The sequence below is a fragment of the Lepidochelys olivacea genome (genome assembly GCF_965140295.1).
Source record: "Lepidochelys olivacea isolate rLepOli2 genome assembly, chromosome: 10".
Lineage (NCBI taxonomy): Eukaryota > Metazoa > Chordata > Testudines > Cheloniidae > Lepidochelys > Lepidochelys olivacea.
Genome location: NC_140420.1, coordinates 32,275,382 through 32,294,908, shown reverse-complemented (window position 1 = coordinate 32,294,908; position 19,527 = coordinate 32,275,382). Strand labels below are relative to the sequence as shown.

At 44.7% G+C, this 19,527-nt stretch overlaps 1 protein-coding gene across 5 annotated transcripts in view; it reads right to left on the bottom strand.

The window, feature by feature from the left end:
- AXIN1 (axin 1) overlaps window positions 1–19,527 on the bottom strand; it is a 179,766-nt gene that overhangs the window by 86,393 nt on the left and 73,846 nt on the right. For all 5 annotated transcript variants that reach the window (XM_084642291.1, XM_084642290.1, XM_084642292.1 and 2 more), the window contains one exon: window positions 1,733–1,873. In XM_084642291.1, the coding sequence (XP_084498417.1) occupies window positions 1,733–1,873 (141 nt within the window). The remainder of the gene's footprint in view (window positions 1–1,732; window positions 1,874–19,527) is intronic.

Sequence of the window (19,527 nt, the reverse complement as noted above, 5' to 3'; positions counted from 1 at the left end):
TAAGTACTTGGAGCTTACTGACTCTCCTAGCTGATGACAATTCTGAAAGCAAGAACGTACAAGGAGCAGTCTAAAAGTGACTCAAAAGGAAACTCCATGAGGTTTAGAAGAACTAATTTAAGGTCCCACGTGAGCATCAGTTCTCTTGCTAGTGGGAAACTATAACGTGGGCTTTTGAGAAACTTAGATACTGTCAGGAGTGAGAAGACCAAGTATGACTGCAATGGTGGGTGACAAGCCAAAATTGTGACCAGTGAATTGTCACACAGACACATACTCATAGAAGAACAATTGTTTACAGTTCTATAGTATCCTCTGAAGAACCCTTGGATGTGCACACCATTTTAAGTAACACCCATTAACTGGTTAGTTTTTCTGAGTATCCCTTCGCCAGTCTCTTACGGAGTACTTGTGGTGGCTTAATCCAATTATTTTCCAAAGTGACGTATCCCTTTTCCTTATTAAAAATAAACGGAAGGAACAAACCTGGAACTTGACTATTCATAATTTTCACTTCATGCATCTGAAGAAGTGGGATTTTTTTTTTACCCACGAAAGCTTATGCCCAAATAAATCTGTTAAATTAAGGTGCCACTGGACTCCTCGTTGTTTTCATAATTTTCATAGTGTGTCAAAAACAACTGTCTGCATATTTAGCAGAGAGGTGACATTCAGGGCATGACAGGGTGTACATGTAACACAATGTCATTTTCTACTGACAATTTGGGGACTGGAATGAGAACACATGAATAAATATGACCCAGTATCAATCAAATGGCCTGGTCTGGAGTAAGTACCAGCTATGTATCTACATAAGCACTTCACAATCTTTAATGTATCTATTTTCCCAACCCCCCTGGGAGGGAGGGCAGGGCTATCACCCCCATTTTACAGGTGGGGAAACTGAGGCACAGAGCAGATAACTGATTTGCCCAGGAGGTCTGTGGTGGAACAGGGACTTGAACCCAAATTTCCCATGTCCCAGACTAGTGTCCTAACTGCTTTTGCATGATCCTTCCTCCCTCTTGTGAGCCAAATGTAAATGAATATTATTAAACATGGAAGGTATGATTACAGATAAATGAATTCCCCCCAAGCTTCTGACAAAAAGCCCAAGAAGTTCCCTGAATTGTACTCCAACAAAGTGATCACTGGGTGACACGCCGGTGCCATTATCTCGGTAATCAGATGTCTAAAAGGACTGTATTTGCAATAAACCTGGGAATCTTCAGAAGATAAAACAAGTGGCAAACAGCATAGCTGGAAGCCTGTTTGATTCTGTCCATGAGGGGAGCATCTTACCAGAAGCTGATCTCTGTTTTTCACTTCGCAAACCCACCTGCAGTCGCTGGCTGTTAAAACCAGAAACACCTGCTGGTCATTACTTGGTTTAGATTACAAACATTCCCAGTCCATCAGACCAGAATAGTCCATGTCTCCACAGGTAACAACAAAGCAATACAGCTAAAAAGGAAACCGTAACAGGAATGCATTGGAGCTAGATTGGTCACATGCCTGGTATATCCCGTGTCAGCTACTTAACAGTTAGATATTCCTTCCCAGAATGAGTCATTCCAGCATCTAGGGCACTGATCTCTTTATGTAACCAAAGCCACAGCCTGGAATCCGAGAAATTAAATCTGCAGTCAATTCCAGCAGCCAGGAAATAGATACACAATGTCCCACTTTACTCCATGTCATGCTCAGTCTCCGTCCCAGGTAAGTTACTTACACACTGCTGTCGGTCAGCGACATGGTGTCTGCATCGCTAGACATGCTCTGCTGCTCACTGTCATTCGCACTGGTGGCTGGTGCCAGAGCATACCCTGTGTTGACATAGTAAGGGTTAACTGGCTCTCTCCACGGCCCATGCCTGAAAAAAATAAAATACAATACAATTCAGATGACAATCTTAATTTCTGCTACTACCTCAGGTTATTAAGTCTGAACCAGCAAGAATCTGCAGCTATTTTATTGGTTTTCTTCATATTAAATACAATAAAGGATCTTCTAGTAATGGCAGCAGAGGTAGCAATGAGAGGTGAGCTGCAAAGAACATAGGTTAATAAGTAGAAACAAAAAGAAAAGGAGTACTTGTGGCACCTTAGAGACTAACCAATTTATTAGAGCATAAGCTTTCGTGAGCTACAGCTCACTTCCTCAGATGCATATCGTGGAAACTGCAGCAGGCTTTATATATACACAGAGAATATGAAACAATACCTCCTCCCACCCCACTGTCCTGCTGGTAATAGCTTATCTAAAGTGATCATCAGGTGGGCCATTTCCAGCACAAATCCAGGTAAGGTCCCTCACCAAAGGCTCTTATGTAAATTAAGTTGTCACGAGATAAGAGGGAAGATCCTTTCATGGACAGAGAACTGGTTAAAAGACAGGGAACAAAGGGTAGGAATAAATGGTAAATTTTCAGCATGGAGAGGGTTAACTAGTGGTGTTCCCCAAGGGTCAGTCCTAGGAACAATCTTATTCAACCTATTCATAAATGATCTGGAGAAAGGGGTAAACAGCGAGGTGGCAAAGTTTGCAGATGATACTAAACTGCTCAAGATAGTTAAGACCAAAGCAGACTGTGAAGAACTTCAAAAAGATCTCACAAAACTAAGTGATTGGGCAACAAAATGGCAAATGAAATTTAATATGGATAAATGTAAAGTAATGCACATTGCAAAAAATAACCCCAACTATACATACAATATGATGGGGGCTAGTTTAGCTACAACTAATCAGGAGAAAGATCTTGGAGTCATCGTGGATAGCTCTCTGAAGATGTTCACACAGTGTGCAGCGGCAGTCAAAAAAGCAAACGGGATATTAGGAATCATTAAAAAAGGGATAGAGAATAAGACGGAGAATCTCTTATTGCCCTTATATAAATCCATGGTACGCCCACATCTTGAATACTGAGTACAGATGTGGTCCTCTCATCTCAAAAAAGATATACTGGCATTAGAAAAGGTTTAGAAAAGGGTAACTAAAATGATTAGGGGTTTGGAATGGGTCCCATATGAGGAGAGATTAAAGAGGCTAGTACTTTTCAGCTTGGAAAAGAGGAGACTAAGGGGGGATATGATAGAGGTCTACAAAATCATGAGCGGTGTGGAGAAAGTGAATAAGGAAAAGTTATTTACTTGTTCCCATAATATAAGAACTAGGGGCCACCAAATGAAATTAATGGGTAGCAGGTTTAAAACAAATAAAAGGAAGTTCTTCACTCAGCGCACAGTCAACCTGTGGAACTCCTTGCCTGAGGAGGTTGTGAAGGCAGGACTATAACAGGGTTTAAAAGAGAGCTGGATAAATTCATGGAGTTTAAGTTCATGAATGGCTATTAGCCAGGATGGGTAAGGAATGGTGTCCCTAGCCTCTGTTTGTCAGAGGGTGGAGATGGATGGCAGGAGAGAGATCACTTGATCATTACCTGTTAGGTTCACTCCTTCTGGGGCACCTGGCATTGGCCGCTGTCGGTAAACAGGATACTGGGCTGGATGGACCTTTGGTCTGACCCAGTATGGCCGTTCTTATGTTCACATTTTGATCTCCACAGACATGCCAGCAGTTTGGAGTCATAGTCACATGCGACTAGCACTGACAGCATGGAGCACTAAGGCAAAAAAAAGGGAAAGGCAGCTCTGCCTGCCTGGTGAGGGGCCAATGGGCACTGGCAACTATCACTTCAGTACCAACAGTGTGCAATTTAAGTTGTCTGTGTTGCACCTCTGCTCAGTTCATTAGCATGACAAGACAGGTGCTGCCAACGTCTCACAGACTTAATGGAGTCTGTCAGATGTAGATGTAACAGACCAGGGCTCTGCCCAAGATTGGGCTTCACAGGACATTTGTCATTAACCATCGGCTCCTACATCCATATTTAGGCACCCAAACAAGTGCTCTTATTTCCAAAAGTGTAGCCCAGTGAGACTCAGACTGCAGCTTGTGAGCTGTGTGTGTCTCTTTAATGTGACTCCTGTGGCTCCTTGCAGCACATGATATTAAAACACTGTGTCATTTAATTATTAACCAAAGTTTATTAACCAATCAGGATGCTTTTACTATGTTATTAACCAATTCTATTACCAACTTCCACTGTTATTAACTTCTTTGCTGTGCGAATGAATATGAAAATATATATAAACTCAGTATTTCTCCTGTCATGCTGTTTAAATATGAATAGCACTATAGTAAATGAAACAATGAATTCACACTACCATGGCTCTTTTGGGTAATGTTTGTTGCTAATTTGGCTCCTGGACCACTGAGGTTTGAGTATCACTGGAGTAGCCAAAACTGGAAAATCTGAACTGCACCTACAGAGGTCACACATGCACAGCGTGTGTCAGCTGAGCCAACTGTACTCTCCAGGGGCTCCTTGCATCCCACTCCCTCCAGTTTCCTGTGGGCCACCCTCCCATTCCCCTCTATTGCAGGGACTCCCTGCAACTCCCCCTAATCTTGCCCCTGCCAGGGGTTGTGTGTGCCCCCCATTTCCTCCCATACAGGGGGTCCCCCCAAAAATCCATGACTATATGATTGTGTCCCTAGTTCTACACATAAAATAGCACAAAGAAACACTAAGTATCGTATCTGAGAGCGATTTCATAAAGTTTTCTTCTCCTATGACATATGTTTTGTGTCATCCCAGTTTACTAAACTCCTTTGAGTTTTCTACAGAGTAGGGTATAACTAGTATAACCTGTATTTTCTCTTTTACTGCTGACATATATGCTGAAAGCAATGGTATTTGGCAGATAAACCATGCACGTACATCTAAACATGGCATCTCAGATTGTTTATACATCTCAGAACTAGAAAGCTTCCATTTCAAGTGGTAATGTATTGTTTAAAAAAGGCCATTTTATTTACAGGCAACTAAAACAAAGTGATGGCACTGCATGAATTCTAGGACTATTCTGGAATTAGTAACAAACTGTCATGCAAATTTACCAGCCAAGACACAAGATCTTTCTATCTACAAAAACAACAAGGAGGTCCGGTGGCACCTTAAAGACTAACAGATTTATTTGGGCATAAGCTTTTGCAGGTAAAAACCCCACTTCTTCAGATGCATGGAGTGAAAGTTACAGATACAGGCATAAATATACTGGCACATGAAGCGAAGGGAGTTACCTTACAAGTGGAGAACCAGTGTTTACAAGGCCAATTCAGTCAGGGTGGATGTGGTCCACTCCCAATAATTGATGAGGATGTGTCAATACCAAGAGAGGGAAAATTGCTTTTATATGAGCCAGCCACTCTCAGTCCCTATTCAAGCCCAAATTAATGGTGTTAAGTTTGCAAATGAATTGTAGCTCTGCAGTTTCTCTTTGAAGTCTGTTTTTGAAGTTTTTTTGTTGAAGAATGGCTACTTTTAAAGCTGTTATTGAATGTCCAGGGAGATTGAAGTGTTCTCCGACTGGCTTTTGTATGTTACCATTCCTGATGTCTGATTTGTGTCCATTTATTCTTTTGCGTAGACACTGGCCAATGTACATAGCAGAGGGGAACTGCTGGCACACAATGGCATATATCACATTAGTAGGTGTGCAGGTGAATGAGCCCCTGATGGTGTGGCTGATGTGGTTGGGTCCTCTGGTAGTGTCACTAGAGTAAATATGAGGACAGAGTAGGCAACAGGGTTTGTTACACTGATTGGTTCCTGGGTTAGTGTTTCTGTGGTGTGGTGTGTAGTTGCTGGTGAGTATTTGCTTCAGGTTGGGGGGCTGCCTGTAAGCAAGGACTGGCCTGCCTCCCAATGTCTGTGAGAGTGAGGGATCATTTTCCAGGATAGGTTGTAGATCACTGATGATGTGCTGGAGAGGTTTTAGCTGGGGGCTGTACGTGATAGCCAGTGGTGTTCTGTTATTTTCCTTGTTGGGCCTGTCCATGCATCTGAAGAAGTGGGTTTTTTACCCACGAAAGCTTATGCCCAAATAAATCTGTTAGTCTTTAAGGTGCCACCGGACTCTTCGTTGCTTTTGTGGATACAGACTAATATGACTACCTCTCTGATACTCGTCCTGTAGTAGGTGACTTCTGGGTACCTGTCTCGCTCTGTCAACCAGTTTCCTCACTTCCCCAGATGTGTATTGTAGTTTTAAGAATGCTTGATAAAGATCTATTTATCTGTTACTATGATAATGAAAAACTAATATTTCCCTCATCTGTCAAAAAATAGCCTCTCTCAAGCAAGTAGGCTGTGAAGAATTTTTAAGGCTGGTATCAAAGTTTTTAGTCCCAGAGTTTTTCAGTTCTCAGTAAGCTATTTTATGTAGAGAGAGTCCTGTGAGTCCTCTCCAGGAGTCTGGCAATCCATAGGCATGAGTTCTCTCACTCTAAGCCCTCCCTTGAGATGGCAGGCCATCTTGCTCTTTCCCTAGCAAGCAACCTTTCCGGTTGTCAGTTTAAATGTGCGCTGGCAAAACCTTAGTTCTATATTCCATTAGGTCTCAGAACAGGTTTCTAGGGCAAGGAAATAATTTGAACAAGTTTGTCCTAAACAGCAAGACATAGTAAGTCACAATGTCACAACTCACATTTTCCATTTTTGCCCCCTGAATAATGGTCAGTTTTGAATAGTAAAGAAACACCACGGAGAATAATCCTTCTGTCAAGTTTGAAATGACAGTTGGCACTATGGAGGCAGAAATAACTTCTTACACTGGAGTGAGAACGATGGATAGGTCAGGCCTTCCCCACGGGCAAAGAGATGGATGCTTTTTTTGGGTAACCCAATTAAAATGTATCACCACCTTCTAGTGGACTCTCTTGCCAGGTACTCCCTTGGCTGCCATCAGAATTTTCCAGCAATACATTTAAACATAGTGCAGCCGTTTATAATGCATTTGGGGACTACTACAGACAGTATGCCTTATAAAAGACAATTTGATTAATCGATTCCTCTTTCACATCAGCTGGTCATGTAAAATGGGCCCAAGAGAAGGAAAAGAATAAACCTCCCAGATTAATCCTATGGATACTACAATAATTGCCACATACTAGCTTGCAAGAGAGAAACAAAGCCCTTAACTTATTTTTATAGTTAAAATGCTCAATTTTGTCCATTGCTTGCAAATGGCAGGGGCTGAATTTGTTGTAGGAACCCCATATTCCCCACACAGGTTCACACAATTCCCCTATAGGGGAAGGATCGCAGCTACCCTGCTGTTCCTGCACAGAGTACATCCTCGGGAAAAGCAACTCAGCAATATTCACCAGCTTCATCATGACACATTCTGATATGGCTGCGTAGGCATTGTGCGGAAGTAACACAGGAATAATAATTCTCTGCCACCACTACTTGGGGAAGAGTAGTGGGAAAGAGAGAAGTTAGTCTCTCTTTCCTTCAGCTCCCATACTCCCTGCACTTCCAGAAACAGCAGAGGTTCAGCTTGAGATATCACTCCTGCAGCGACCTAAAGGCATCATTTCGTCTGATGGCTGATGCTAGGAGAGCACTACCTGCAGGAGCAAGAACACAAGCAGGTTTCTGGGGTGGAGGAAAAGGTTTAAGGAGGCAGAAAACAAAAAGGAATAAAAGCGTTTAAGGAGAGAGGAGGCAAAAAGCAGGAGTAGGAGACTGGCAGAAGAGGGTTGCTGGACCAATAACAACACTTAACATTAATGTGGGCTTTCCATCCAGCACGCTAGCAGCATTGCAGGAATTTGGGATCCATTTCAATGTACCACCCGCAGAGTCAATAAGAACAGAGAGTGCCACTCAGTCTCTCTCCATGCTCCTAGCAACTCCTCTAGTTGAGCAAGGAAGCCACGTCTGCAAGCTGCAGAAGGGACGGTTCCAGTCTGCCTTGGAGAGATACATCAATCACTGCATTCATTCATTCGCTTGATACAAACTCTCAGCTCCCTCTCTTAGTCACACAGTTAGTGTGAAAGTCAAAAGAAAAAAAACTCCTAACATTTCTCTCATGGCCCCTGGAGCCCCACTGTTTGAAAGTAGAGAGGTCCCTGTACTGGGCAAGGAGAGAACCAACACCACTCTCCCTCCCTCTTCTTTCAGTAGAACAACACCCAAATAAAAGTAAAATTAAAGAGTTGCTTGGCACTGATACAGAAAGACAAAAGGCAGTCCGCACCTCTGCAGCCCCGCAGAACACTTAAGAGGAATTCTTTGGGTATCCATTTGAGATGGTGGAAGGAATTCCAAAAGGATGACGCCAAACAGATGGGTGTCTTTGATTCCACTCAGTTCCAGAGGACTGAAGAAGATAAGCAACCTCCTATTAAAATGTACACAGCTGTGAACTTTCCATTGAGAATACAGAAAAGGGGTTAGTCCCAACTGTTATGTTTAGTTAAAATTATGCACTTAAGCATGTATACAGGAGGGATTACTTACAACTTAGCTCTGGCCTATAATACTCAAACGTGAATGTAAACTCTGGGTAAGCATAAGTAAAGAGTATAGGATTTCAAAGCAATCATAACAGGTGACGTTACTTTTGAGGAATTCATCTGCACTCCATCCTTCTCTAAACGTTCTCTTGCCCTGACAACTCTCTTCAGCTGGACCATATCACTGGTTGAACAGTTCATGCTGTGCCTCTGAAGAACACTTGGAACAGATACGAATTAAAAAAAACAACCACAACTAAAAAACCCATGCAGTCTAACAATGAGGAACTGATCCTCTTCTCATTCAAGGAGATACTGCTACCTAAGGAGTACAAACTCACTCACACTGATTTTAAATTTCTGTTAAAGACACCTATGCACCAAATGCAAACTTATACTACCCCTCTGACAGGAGAGTGAAGGAAGAGGATTCAAACAAAAAGTTTCTCTTGATTTCTGAAATTACTTTTATCTCCGCAGCACAAGGAAAACACTGCAACAATTTCATAAGGACATACCAAACACTTAAACTTCAATCTTTCCACTGTTCAATTTCTAAAACAGTCACATACTGAACAATTAAAACAAGATTAAGGATCCAATGAACCAAACTTTGCAAAGCAGAGAATACCATCCTTAATTCAAGCTGTGATGGCATGGCAGGAATGAAGGTGGTAGGACTCAGCAATGGGGATGCTTCTGGCCCATATGCTCTTCTAGGCACACAGTTGAGATGTAGGAGGCAGTCAGTTTTGGCCGAGTGTCTCTGCTTCGGGAGATTGCTGCAGTGGCTATTATGACATCTGGATCAAGTCTCTCCCCTCTCCAACGGTTGATGGTCACAGAATATTTGCATGTGCCAAAGACATCTTGGGAAATCAGTAAACATCTCCCTAGGGCAGCCCTCACCCTCACCTTGATTAAATGCATATTCTACTTCTAAATATTAAACTGAACTAGACAGAAACTGTATTTCTTTGGATTAAGATGATCATGAGAGAGACCTCTCACTCTAGGCAACGAATGCAGGATCTTGATATTATCAAATGCATTTGCTTATATGACAGCAATATTCACGGAGAAGAAAAATATTTGTGTGTTCCTGTAGCCATTCTCCACTCTCCAAATATCACTTATTTTCCACTCCTAGAGCAGAGACAAAAATAGTGCAAACTAAGTGTACAATGCTCTCACTACTTCAGTTTTGCTAAACTTTGGAGCTTAAATGTGAGTGGCTAAACCCTGGTCTACACTACATGGTCAGGTCGATGCAAGGCAGCTTACATTGACTTAGCTGTCGATGTGTCTTCACTTAAATTTGGCTCCCGGCAACGTAAGTGCCCCGCTACACTGAGTTAATAATGCACCTCACCAAGCAGCACAGAGTCATGGTCGGTGTAGTTAGGTCGATGCAGCGATAGTGTAGACACTGCATTACTTACGCAGACTGTTACTGGCCTCCAGGAGCTGTCCCACAATGCACCACACTGACCATTCTGGTCACTGTTGAGAACTCCATTGCCCAGTGGTCAGTTAGACAGGAAGCTGCCACTCCCCTTGAAAGCCTGAAAATTTTTGAAATTCTTTTCCTGGTTGGCCAGCTTGGTGAGTGCACCTAGCAGCTCTCCATTATTGAATGTAACTGCCCAGCTGACCATGCCAGCTACACACTGCAGGCATGCTCCTGCGTGGAGAACACGGGAAGTGATGGATCTCCTGGGTCTGTTGAGTGAAGAGGCTGCACAGGCACAGGTCTGATCCAACCTTAGAAATGTGGACACCTATGAACAGGCTGCTCAGGGGATGCAGGAGAAGGACGACGACAGGGATCTGCAGCAGTGCCGCGTGAAAGCTGCGCCCGGTGAACCAGTAGGCCAAGGAGGCCAATGATCGATATGGTGCTGAGCCACACACCTGCCGCTTTTACAAAGAGCTCCACGCTCATCCTCAGTGAAGACCTCCCCCTGCCCCCCAAGAGCTCTGTGGATATTTCCAAGTCACAGGCCTCTGTTGGGAACAGTGAGGAGGAGGAGTATGGGGGGCAGGCGACCAGGGCATCCAGCTGCATAGCAAACCAGGACATGTTTTTGACTCCACCACAGTCCAGGCAGTCCCCACAATCCAGCATGGGTGAGCCTGATGCAGGGGAAGGAACCTCTCGTAAGGGTGCTGTTTGCTTTGAAATTACAGGGCTGGAACCCCCAAAGTAGCAGGACACATCTGCTGATTTACTCTATTTTACTTGTGCTCAAAGAGGCAGTGGAGTTGCAAGAGAGGCAGAGTTGCTGTCTGCTTTTCATTCCCTTTAGAGCAAGGCAGAGGGGGCCACGTGGAGCAGTTTGTTTATGTGCACTGGGATGTCCTGTGAATCCTCCATAGAGATCTCGAGGACACTTTCATGGAGGTACTCAGCAATCCTCTGCCAAAGGTTTCTGCCTGATTTCTTCTGCCACAGAAGGACACTTCCCCACGCCACTCAGCGATTACTTCAGCAGGCACCACTGCAGTATGCAGGCTAGAAGCATACGGGTCCAGGCAGCATCGGGATGCCAGCAACAGCTGTGCTCTCTCTGCCTCTGTTACCCTCGGGGTGAGATATCAGCTAAAATCACCACCGTCTGTGGAACACTGCCAGTACTCAGTGCCATTGGCCTATATTACTAGAATCATGCCAGTGAGCTATTCCCCAACCCCCCGCAAGGGACATAATACCACAGCTGGTGCTGTGACTGGCGCGTGCTCTATCAATCCCAAGAAGAAGTGATACTGTAGTGCTTACAAGTTTGGGGGAACAAGGGGAGTGAATTCAGTATCTTAAGTTTTGATTTCTGTCGTGAATACACTGACAGTGGTACCTATGTGTGATATATCTTCAGCTGCTGCCATTGTGGCCTTTAGGGTCTCCCCCTCCACACCTGCAGAACGCCTGAGCCAGATAAGGAGGAGAAAGAAGAGGACTCGGGAGGACATGTTCCAGGAGATCCTGCAATCCTGCATCAGAGAATGAGCCTAGGGCCTGGAGGATCACCCCTCAGACAGCATGGAGAAGGACAGAGCAGAGAGGAGAAAGGCGCAGGAAAAGGAGAGGGACGTGCAGCGGAAAATGCTTGTGCTTCTCAGAGAGCTAACAGAGATGCTGCAGACTCTGGCAGACCTGCAGGTTCAACAATCCCAGCCTCACCTCCCTCTGCAGCCATTAGAGAACTCAATATTGGAACCTCCCTACACTCCCCTCAACATTCCATGTGGCCTCAGGAGTCCGTGCACCTCCCTTACCGCTCCACCCGGGGGGGACATTAAAGACAATCACAGCTTCACAACATACACTGACCCGTGAAAGCCACAGTTGGCGTACATGTACCTGAAATTAAGTGTACTTTCCCCTTAATAAATGAAGGGAACAGAATTTAGGAAGTTTTCATATTTTTTTTAATTGCCTGATTCATGTTACAGAATAAGATTCTATTTTTTGGAACAAAATTCACCTTTATTAGTTCACAACATGTGCTGTCTGGTGCTGAGCAGGTCTGACACCCACCTATTACCTGCCACTTCACTTTTTCACAGAACCCAGAACACCATTCACAGACAATATTTATACGTGCACTGACAGTGTCATATTCCTGCATACAGAGCAAACGCTACAAGATTTATACCGGGTTGCAAAAGAGCAAGGCCAGGGAGAATACATTACACCACCACACGCTAGTCTAACTCACTATTAACAGGGTCTTTCAAAGACTCCCTGAGCGGTATAGCTGTGCATTGAGTTCTTCTTATATCCCTGATATCTGGCTGTTCAAATTTAGCTGACAGTCACTCCACCTCCACCCCAGCAGAAACTTCTCCCCCTTAGCGTCAGACATTATACAGGACACAGCAGGCAGCTATAACCATTGGGATATTTTTCTCACTGAGGTCCAATCTTGTAAGTAAACAATTCCAGAGACCTTTCAAATGACTCAAGGCACATTCATCTGGTGAGCCTGTAGCTGAAGCGAACCTTGGTGCTGTTGAAATGGCCTGTGTACGACTTCATGAGCCATGGGAGTAAGGGGTAGGCTGGGTCTCCCAGGATCACTATTAGCATTTAAATATCACCAACGGTAATCCGCTGGTTGGGAAAGAAACTCCCTGCTTGCAGCTTTCTAAACAGTCCTGTGTTCTTAAAGATGCGTGCATTATGCACCTTCCCTGACCAGCCCACACTGATGTCAGTAAGACGTCCCTGGTGATCCACCACAGAAACATAGCCCTTTCTGTTGATGTATTCTATGGCAGGGTGTGCTGGTGCTAAAATAGGGATACGTGTGCCATCTATCACCCCCCACTGTTCAGGAACTCCACTGCTGCACATCCATCCACTATGTCCTGCAGCAGGAGGCAATTAATGGCTCTGCCCCTGTGGGGAATTTCCCAACTCCAAATTGATTTCCGACTGACCGGTAGCAATCTGGAGTTGCAATTATCCACAGTGCGATTACCACTCACTTCTCCTTTGTCAGTGTGGATCTTATTTTGGTGTCTCTGTATTGGAGGACTGGGGTGAGTTTGGCACTACAGATCCAGGAACATGGCCTTGGGCATCCAAAAGTTCTGCAGCCACTGCTCATCATCCCAAACCTGCATGACAACACAATCCCACCAATCAGTGCTTGTTTCTCAGGCCTAGAACAGCGCTTCACCATCTGCAGCTGCTCCATGAATGTCACCAACAATTCTTAATTGCTTCTTACTATGTCCCACAGCAATCTAGCCTCCAAGGAATTGTCATGTTCCCATCTGCTCCTCTTGTAGCTCTGCAAATTCTGCAGGGTCATGCACCCTGTGCTTACAACACTCATGACAATAGTGCAGAGATGTGCACGTACCATGCTGCTGACTGAGATGGCGGAGAGCGAGGAGGGACGCCCAGGTTTGTGGGGATTTTGAAAAGAAAGCACAAAATATTATGGGATGCATATAAAATTAGGGGATGGAGAACACTGTATTACGGGAAGCTGACTCCCTGTCACCCCTGCGTGACTCGTTTTGGCCCCATCAAGCATTGCAAAAACTTCCCAAAACACCCTGCGCTGGATGATGGCGAGTTGCACAGTGGGATATGCTGCATTCTGCATCGATACAAGTGCTCCTGGGGAGAGACGCATCGCCGGCACAAGGAACAAAGTATGCACATGCACAAGCAATGTACTAACTGCAGCAGCTGTATTGCTGACATCACTTAGGTCAACATAATTTTCCAGTGTAGACATGGCTGTGGAGTCCTGACTACTCAGAACTATCCAGGACTTCCCAACACCTCTACCACTTGATATTTAGTTGTAGGACCTCTGCCAATTCACTTTCACCGAAGCACTGCAATCACATCCTCTACTCTATTCCAGTCCTGGCCTCTCATAGCTCTGTCAGTGCATCTCAGGGCTGACTTGCAGAATGCCCTGCTACTGAGTTCCGGGCCTCTCCTGGTCCTCTGCTGATTTCTACCAAACACACTGCTATCGCTTTTAATAAAAAGAGTAAGAGAACACAATTTGGAAAAGAATTCCTTCTAGCCCCAAATGATCTACCAAGTAGGGTGCTTTGGAAACATTTACATTTTCTGTAACCCAGCAGGAAGTGTTTGTAAACACAGTGTCAGCCAAATACATTCTGGAACATGCTGGTAAGGCTGGCTGCATTTCCGAGGGCTAGTCTCTTCTAGCATTGGCAGGCAACACCCTGGAAGGCCCTTCTAACATCACAGTCCAGGGATGTAGATCCTGAAGGGCTGGTGTATGCCACCTTCACCTGAAGACCCTGTTCCTAACCAGACAATGCTGTTCTAATCGCAAAGAACCTAATATGCCTAACACAGGAGGACACTGGTGGAAAGAGAAGGCAGCAAAATAAAGACAATATTTTCCAAACAGGTGACACAGCACAACCAGATTTCACAGCTCCTTGCTGCAATGTCACTCAAGGGCTCTATTAGCCCACATGAAATACCTGTTTATCCTCTTTGCTTCCGTTTATAACACCTCTTATTTCTAACCAAGGTTTGAAACAACTCACTTGCTATAGGCAAGTCAGAAATTTCCCCTGAAGATGAGGGGCCTCTATGCTACCAATTTCTGCAGAATTTAAGCTTTCTTTTTAAAAAAGACGTTTCCCAACATTAGGCTGCAAAGATAACGTTCCATCTGTGGACCAATGCAGTACTGTCTACCCAAGCCTGCAAGCAGTCCCTGTGCCTCTACTGTTGCTCATAATTTACCCTAGAATCAGAAGAGAAACTGACTAGCCTCTAGCCTGTTTCATGGCTACACTTGAGAACCCTCTATGGGCAGCTGTGAAACTATCAAGAAAAACAACCAGCTTCATGTGGCTGTGGCTGTCTTGGAAAGCACTGAGGAGCAGCATGTTAGGGGGCTTATTGCTTCACCCACTTACTTCCCTGGTTCTTCTCGCATGAATAGAGAGCAACAATACCCGAAGTCCAAAGGTGCAAACAATTCGATGTTTATTGGGGTGAACTTCCAGCAAGCATGATTCCAGTTTCCTTCCTTAGTGTCCCCCTTCCCAGCTCTGACACCACAGAGCCTTACCTGTGTCCCTGTTCCCATTCCCCCCCCTTAGCAAAACATGATTTCAATTCCCCCACCCCCATTCCCTGTTCCCATTCCCCACCTTAGCAAAACATTATTCCAATTTCCCCCGCTCACTTCCTGATTGACTGCAGACTATATAGTAAAACTTGAGTTCTACTTAGCTATACCTTAACCAATCATTTTACTGAAATTTAATTAACCAATCCTAACATATTGTCACATGATTAGCCAACCAATTATATCCCACCACCTTAATTAGTTTACACCCAGCAAAATTAATTATACAGCAGACAGAAACAATCACAGAACCAGACAGAGATTACACAGACAAACAATAGGGAAGTGGGGACTACAGTGATAGAACACAGAAATGAAGATTTCACATCCCAGCTATTGATAAGTGAGTTCTTGCCAGACAGGATGCTATCAAACTAAGGTTCCTTTTACATCTTCTAGGCACTTTCCTTTCTCTGGAGGCGACAGGCATTATCAGGACAGGATTGTATTCCTAACAGCCCAATAGCACCTTCTTTCAATGTGACTAGTTTGGAATGTGAGGATGTGAGCATTCGCTTCCCAGTTTATGGCTGCCTCTGCTGCTTAGCCAAAGGCCTTAGCCTAAGAACAGGGCCTCAGACTGTCACAGTAAGAGAAGGACCTTACACCGGCAGACAGTGATTTTGATTCTTTCTTTTATACCTCTATAACTAGCTAAGTGATAAGGATACACCAAAATTAGAGTATAGGCCTTTACAAACAGGCCTAAATATCTATATCCTAACACAGCAGAGCCAGGCACTGGAGCAAGCAACAGGGAAGGACACTCCAAAAATGGGAGCTGGCAAAGGTGCAAAGTAACAGAGACCTCTCCTGTCCCCTTCACTTTCAGCAGACACGAGGAGGAGGACCAGGCAAAATAGCTCAGACACCTCTCTTCCCTTCACAGCAATTAGGAACTTGAGGGTGGGAGAATAACATTCCTTCTCTCTTTTAACGGTCAAAGGATAGAAGAGAGAACTTCATAGTTGCTGTCACCTACTTGATAGAGATTAATATAAAAAACAGAACCCCTGAGCAGGGTCTAGGAACAACACATGAGTTAGAATCCTTGCAATCTACCCTGAATCTCGATGTTTCCTATCTACCTTTCATATCAGCCTCTGGCTAGTTGGTTAAACCTTCTGACTAGTAAATGTTTCAAGCCCTGTGCTAAAGATTTTCAGCACATAATTGCCTTTTCCACTTCAAAACACTAATGACACAGTCTGTCATATTTGTGAAACACCAATACTTCAGTCTGTTTGAAGAGCATGTTACATTTTTGATTCATAGTTCATTACCCATTTATTTGTAAAGCACATCACTGACACCTTTTCATACTAAGATACAAAAGCCTGCCCCGAGCCCTGCCCCCACTCCACCCCTTCCATGAGGTCCGCCCCAGCCCCGCCTTTTCTCCGCCTCCTCCCCTGAGCATGCTGCATCCCTGCTCCTCCCCACTCCCTCCTGGAAAGTCCTAAGTGCCTCCAAACAGCTGTTTGGTGGCAGGAAGCTCTGGGAGGTAGGCGGAGGAGTGGGGACGCAGTACGCTCGGGGGAAGCGGAGGCGGGGGGTGAGGGGAGCTATGGCGGGCTGCAGGAAATAACTCCGTGGGCTGCATGTTTGAGACCCCTGCTCTAAAGGGACCAGTGGTCTACCCCTTCTTCATTCCAATTTCTCAAGGGGATACCTTAATTGACTGTCTTTTGGGAGAAAGATACAACAGCTCTACACATGGTTTGGTTCTCCTTAGATAGACAGATAGATTCCACTCTCCTCCTACCCTCCCCCTCAAAAAGCAGCAGCTTAAAGAAATGTAATGACTGCCTTCACAATTGGGAAAATGTGGCCCATATTGAAATAATTCTCCAGCTAACCCTTCAGAGAAAGCTGTTCTAACCCCATATAATTGTAATTTTGTGAAAAATTAAGCTTTAGATGAACACATTGTCATGTGCCTCCCTCCTTCCTGAAAAAGGGTGCCTTTAGAAATGACAGCTTGCTGATTCTTGGGCTGACAACAAATATTAAAACAGAGTTCTCTTGTTTACGATATTTACATCCACCAAGCATGTGGGTAATTGTCCCATGTAGTCAGATTTTCACAGCAGTCTTAGTTCTGTACTGAGGTATCAAACCCAGCAAGCTCCTTGCTAGATACATTAAGAAGCCAGGACAGCATATAATAATCCTTCATGTGGTGCTAAATTTTACTGTCATAGTCAGCCAGATAAAAATGTGCACTCATTACCCTATGCTACATGACCTTGAGCAATTCCCTAGGCATATTTAAATATAATGTGCTGTGAATTATCTGACAATAACGCCCAAATGGTGGAGTTGCCTTTAAGCAAGAGATTAGAATAAAATCTACAAGGATGTTTTGGCATTAAAGAGTGAAAAAGGTTACTTATTTATCAGGTGAACAGAAAGGTTTAGTATTCAAATATATTATAAAACAAAGGCTGGTCTCTCAGGCACTAAATGTTGTGCCTCGTTGTGTTGAGTGCTGAGAGACTAGCACTACAGAACTCACAAGAACTGCACCAGTATCTTTTGCAGCTGAAAGTGAAACAGATTACAAAGAAGCAAAGCTAACTAACTTTCCTCCCACCTGGATTTAACCTACACTTGTGTTTCAAAGAGTCTAATCAAAAGGCTGAAATTGGGGATTGATTTGATAATCTGACAGCAAATCCTCAGAGTTGCTCAATCCACAGTTCTTCTCAATAGACTGTGTGGTCAGATGTCAGTGTGTGTGTGTGAACTTTATCACTGTGTCAGGCTAAAAGCAGCGGTTTTAGGCAGAAGTGGCTTCCTTAGAAGAGCAGATCATCTTTGGACAGGTTATTCTGGTCTCTGTGGAAATCGAAAAGTTAACTTAAAGTGTCGCATGTAAGGAAAACAATAAAATCACTCCACACAACACTAAAAAGGCATCCAATCAAAATTTTATCCTCCAAAAAAATAAAATACCTAGAAAGTTTGAAAGGGAACAGCAGACTGTCATCCATAGGTATAAGCAGGATTCTTCACATTCTGCAGATGTCAGGGAATTTAAGTTTACAGACTGTTATTTTAAAAAGCTAATAAAAAGACATTCCCCCCGTTTGCACATTTATATATTCTGCTATGAACAAAAAAAGCAGCACACAGATGAGCGCTCTCTTCCTCCTATATTCCAATAATCTAAACAAAGCTGTCAACTCCCATTGGCGGTACACTTGTAACTGTTGCATGGACCAGGTATACACTAAAAAGTTTTGCTGGCATGGCTTTGTTGGCTAGGAGTGTGAAAAGCAAATCACACCCAGCCAACAGTCATGCCAGCAACCTTCCCCCCCGCCCCCAGTCTCTACACAGCTCACTCTGGTAAGAGCCCTTTTGCTAAGGGTATGTCTAAACTACGAAATTAGGTCAAATCTATAGAAGTTGATTTTTAGAAAGTGATTTTATACAGTCAATTTATACAGCAATTTATACAGTCCCCATTAAGTGCATTAAGTCGGCGGAGTGCATCCACAGTACCGAGGCTAGCGTCGATTTTCACGGTGGGTAGCTATCCCACAGTTCCCGCAGGCTCCGCTGCCCATTGGAATTCTGGGTTAAGCTCCCAATGCCTGATGGGGCAAAAACATTGTCGCTGGTGGTTTTGGGTACATGTCGTCAGTCGCCCCTCCCTCTGTGAAAGCAACAGCAGACAAACGTTTTGCGCCTTTTTTCCATGCGGGCACCATACTGCTTTCAGCAGATGGTGCAGTAGGACTGCTAACCGTCGTCATCGAACTACCGCTTCTGCTGCCACTCTGCTTGCCCGGTCTTGTCTCGATAGCGAATTTCTCCATGTTGTCTCTCATGGGCTCCTGCTTCCGCTGAAAGTCTGCTCTCCTGCTCTCCTGAATCCACCTCGCAGTTCATCAGCCACCGCTTCCGCTGCCACTCTCCTGCTCTCTTGGTGATCTTGCAGGGCCGCTTCTGCTGCCACTCTGCTCTCCTGCAGAGTCCATACCACGGCAAGCATGGAGCCCGCTCGGATCACCGCGGCAGTTATGAGCATTGTAAACACCTCGCGCATTATCATGCAGTATATGCAGAACCAGAACCTGCAAAAGCAGGGGAGGAGGCGACGGCAGCGCGGTGATGAGAGTGATGAGGACATGGACACAGACTTCTCTCAAAGCACGGGCCCCGGCAATTTGGCCATCCTGGTGGCAATGGGGCAGGCTCATGCTGTGGAACGCTGATTCTAGGCCCGGGAAACAAGCACAGACTGGTGGGACCGCACAGTGTTGCAGGTCTGGGATGATTCCCAGAGGGGAGGAGGGAAGGACAAGGCCACAGTGCACTTCAAAACTTATTGAATGCCAGCCTTCCGTTGCTTGGGCAGTCCTCTGGGGTGGAGTGGTTGGGTGCCCGGAGTGCCCCCCCGAGTTCTTGGGCATCTGGGTGAGGAGGCTATGGAACTTGGGGAGGAGGGCAGTTGGTTAGTTACACAGGGGCTGCAGTGGTGGTCTGTGCCTTTCCTGCA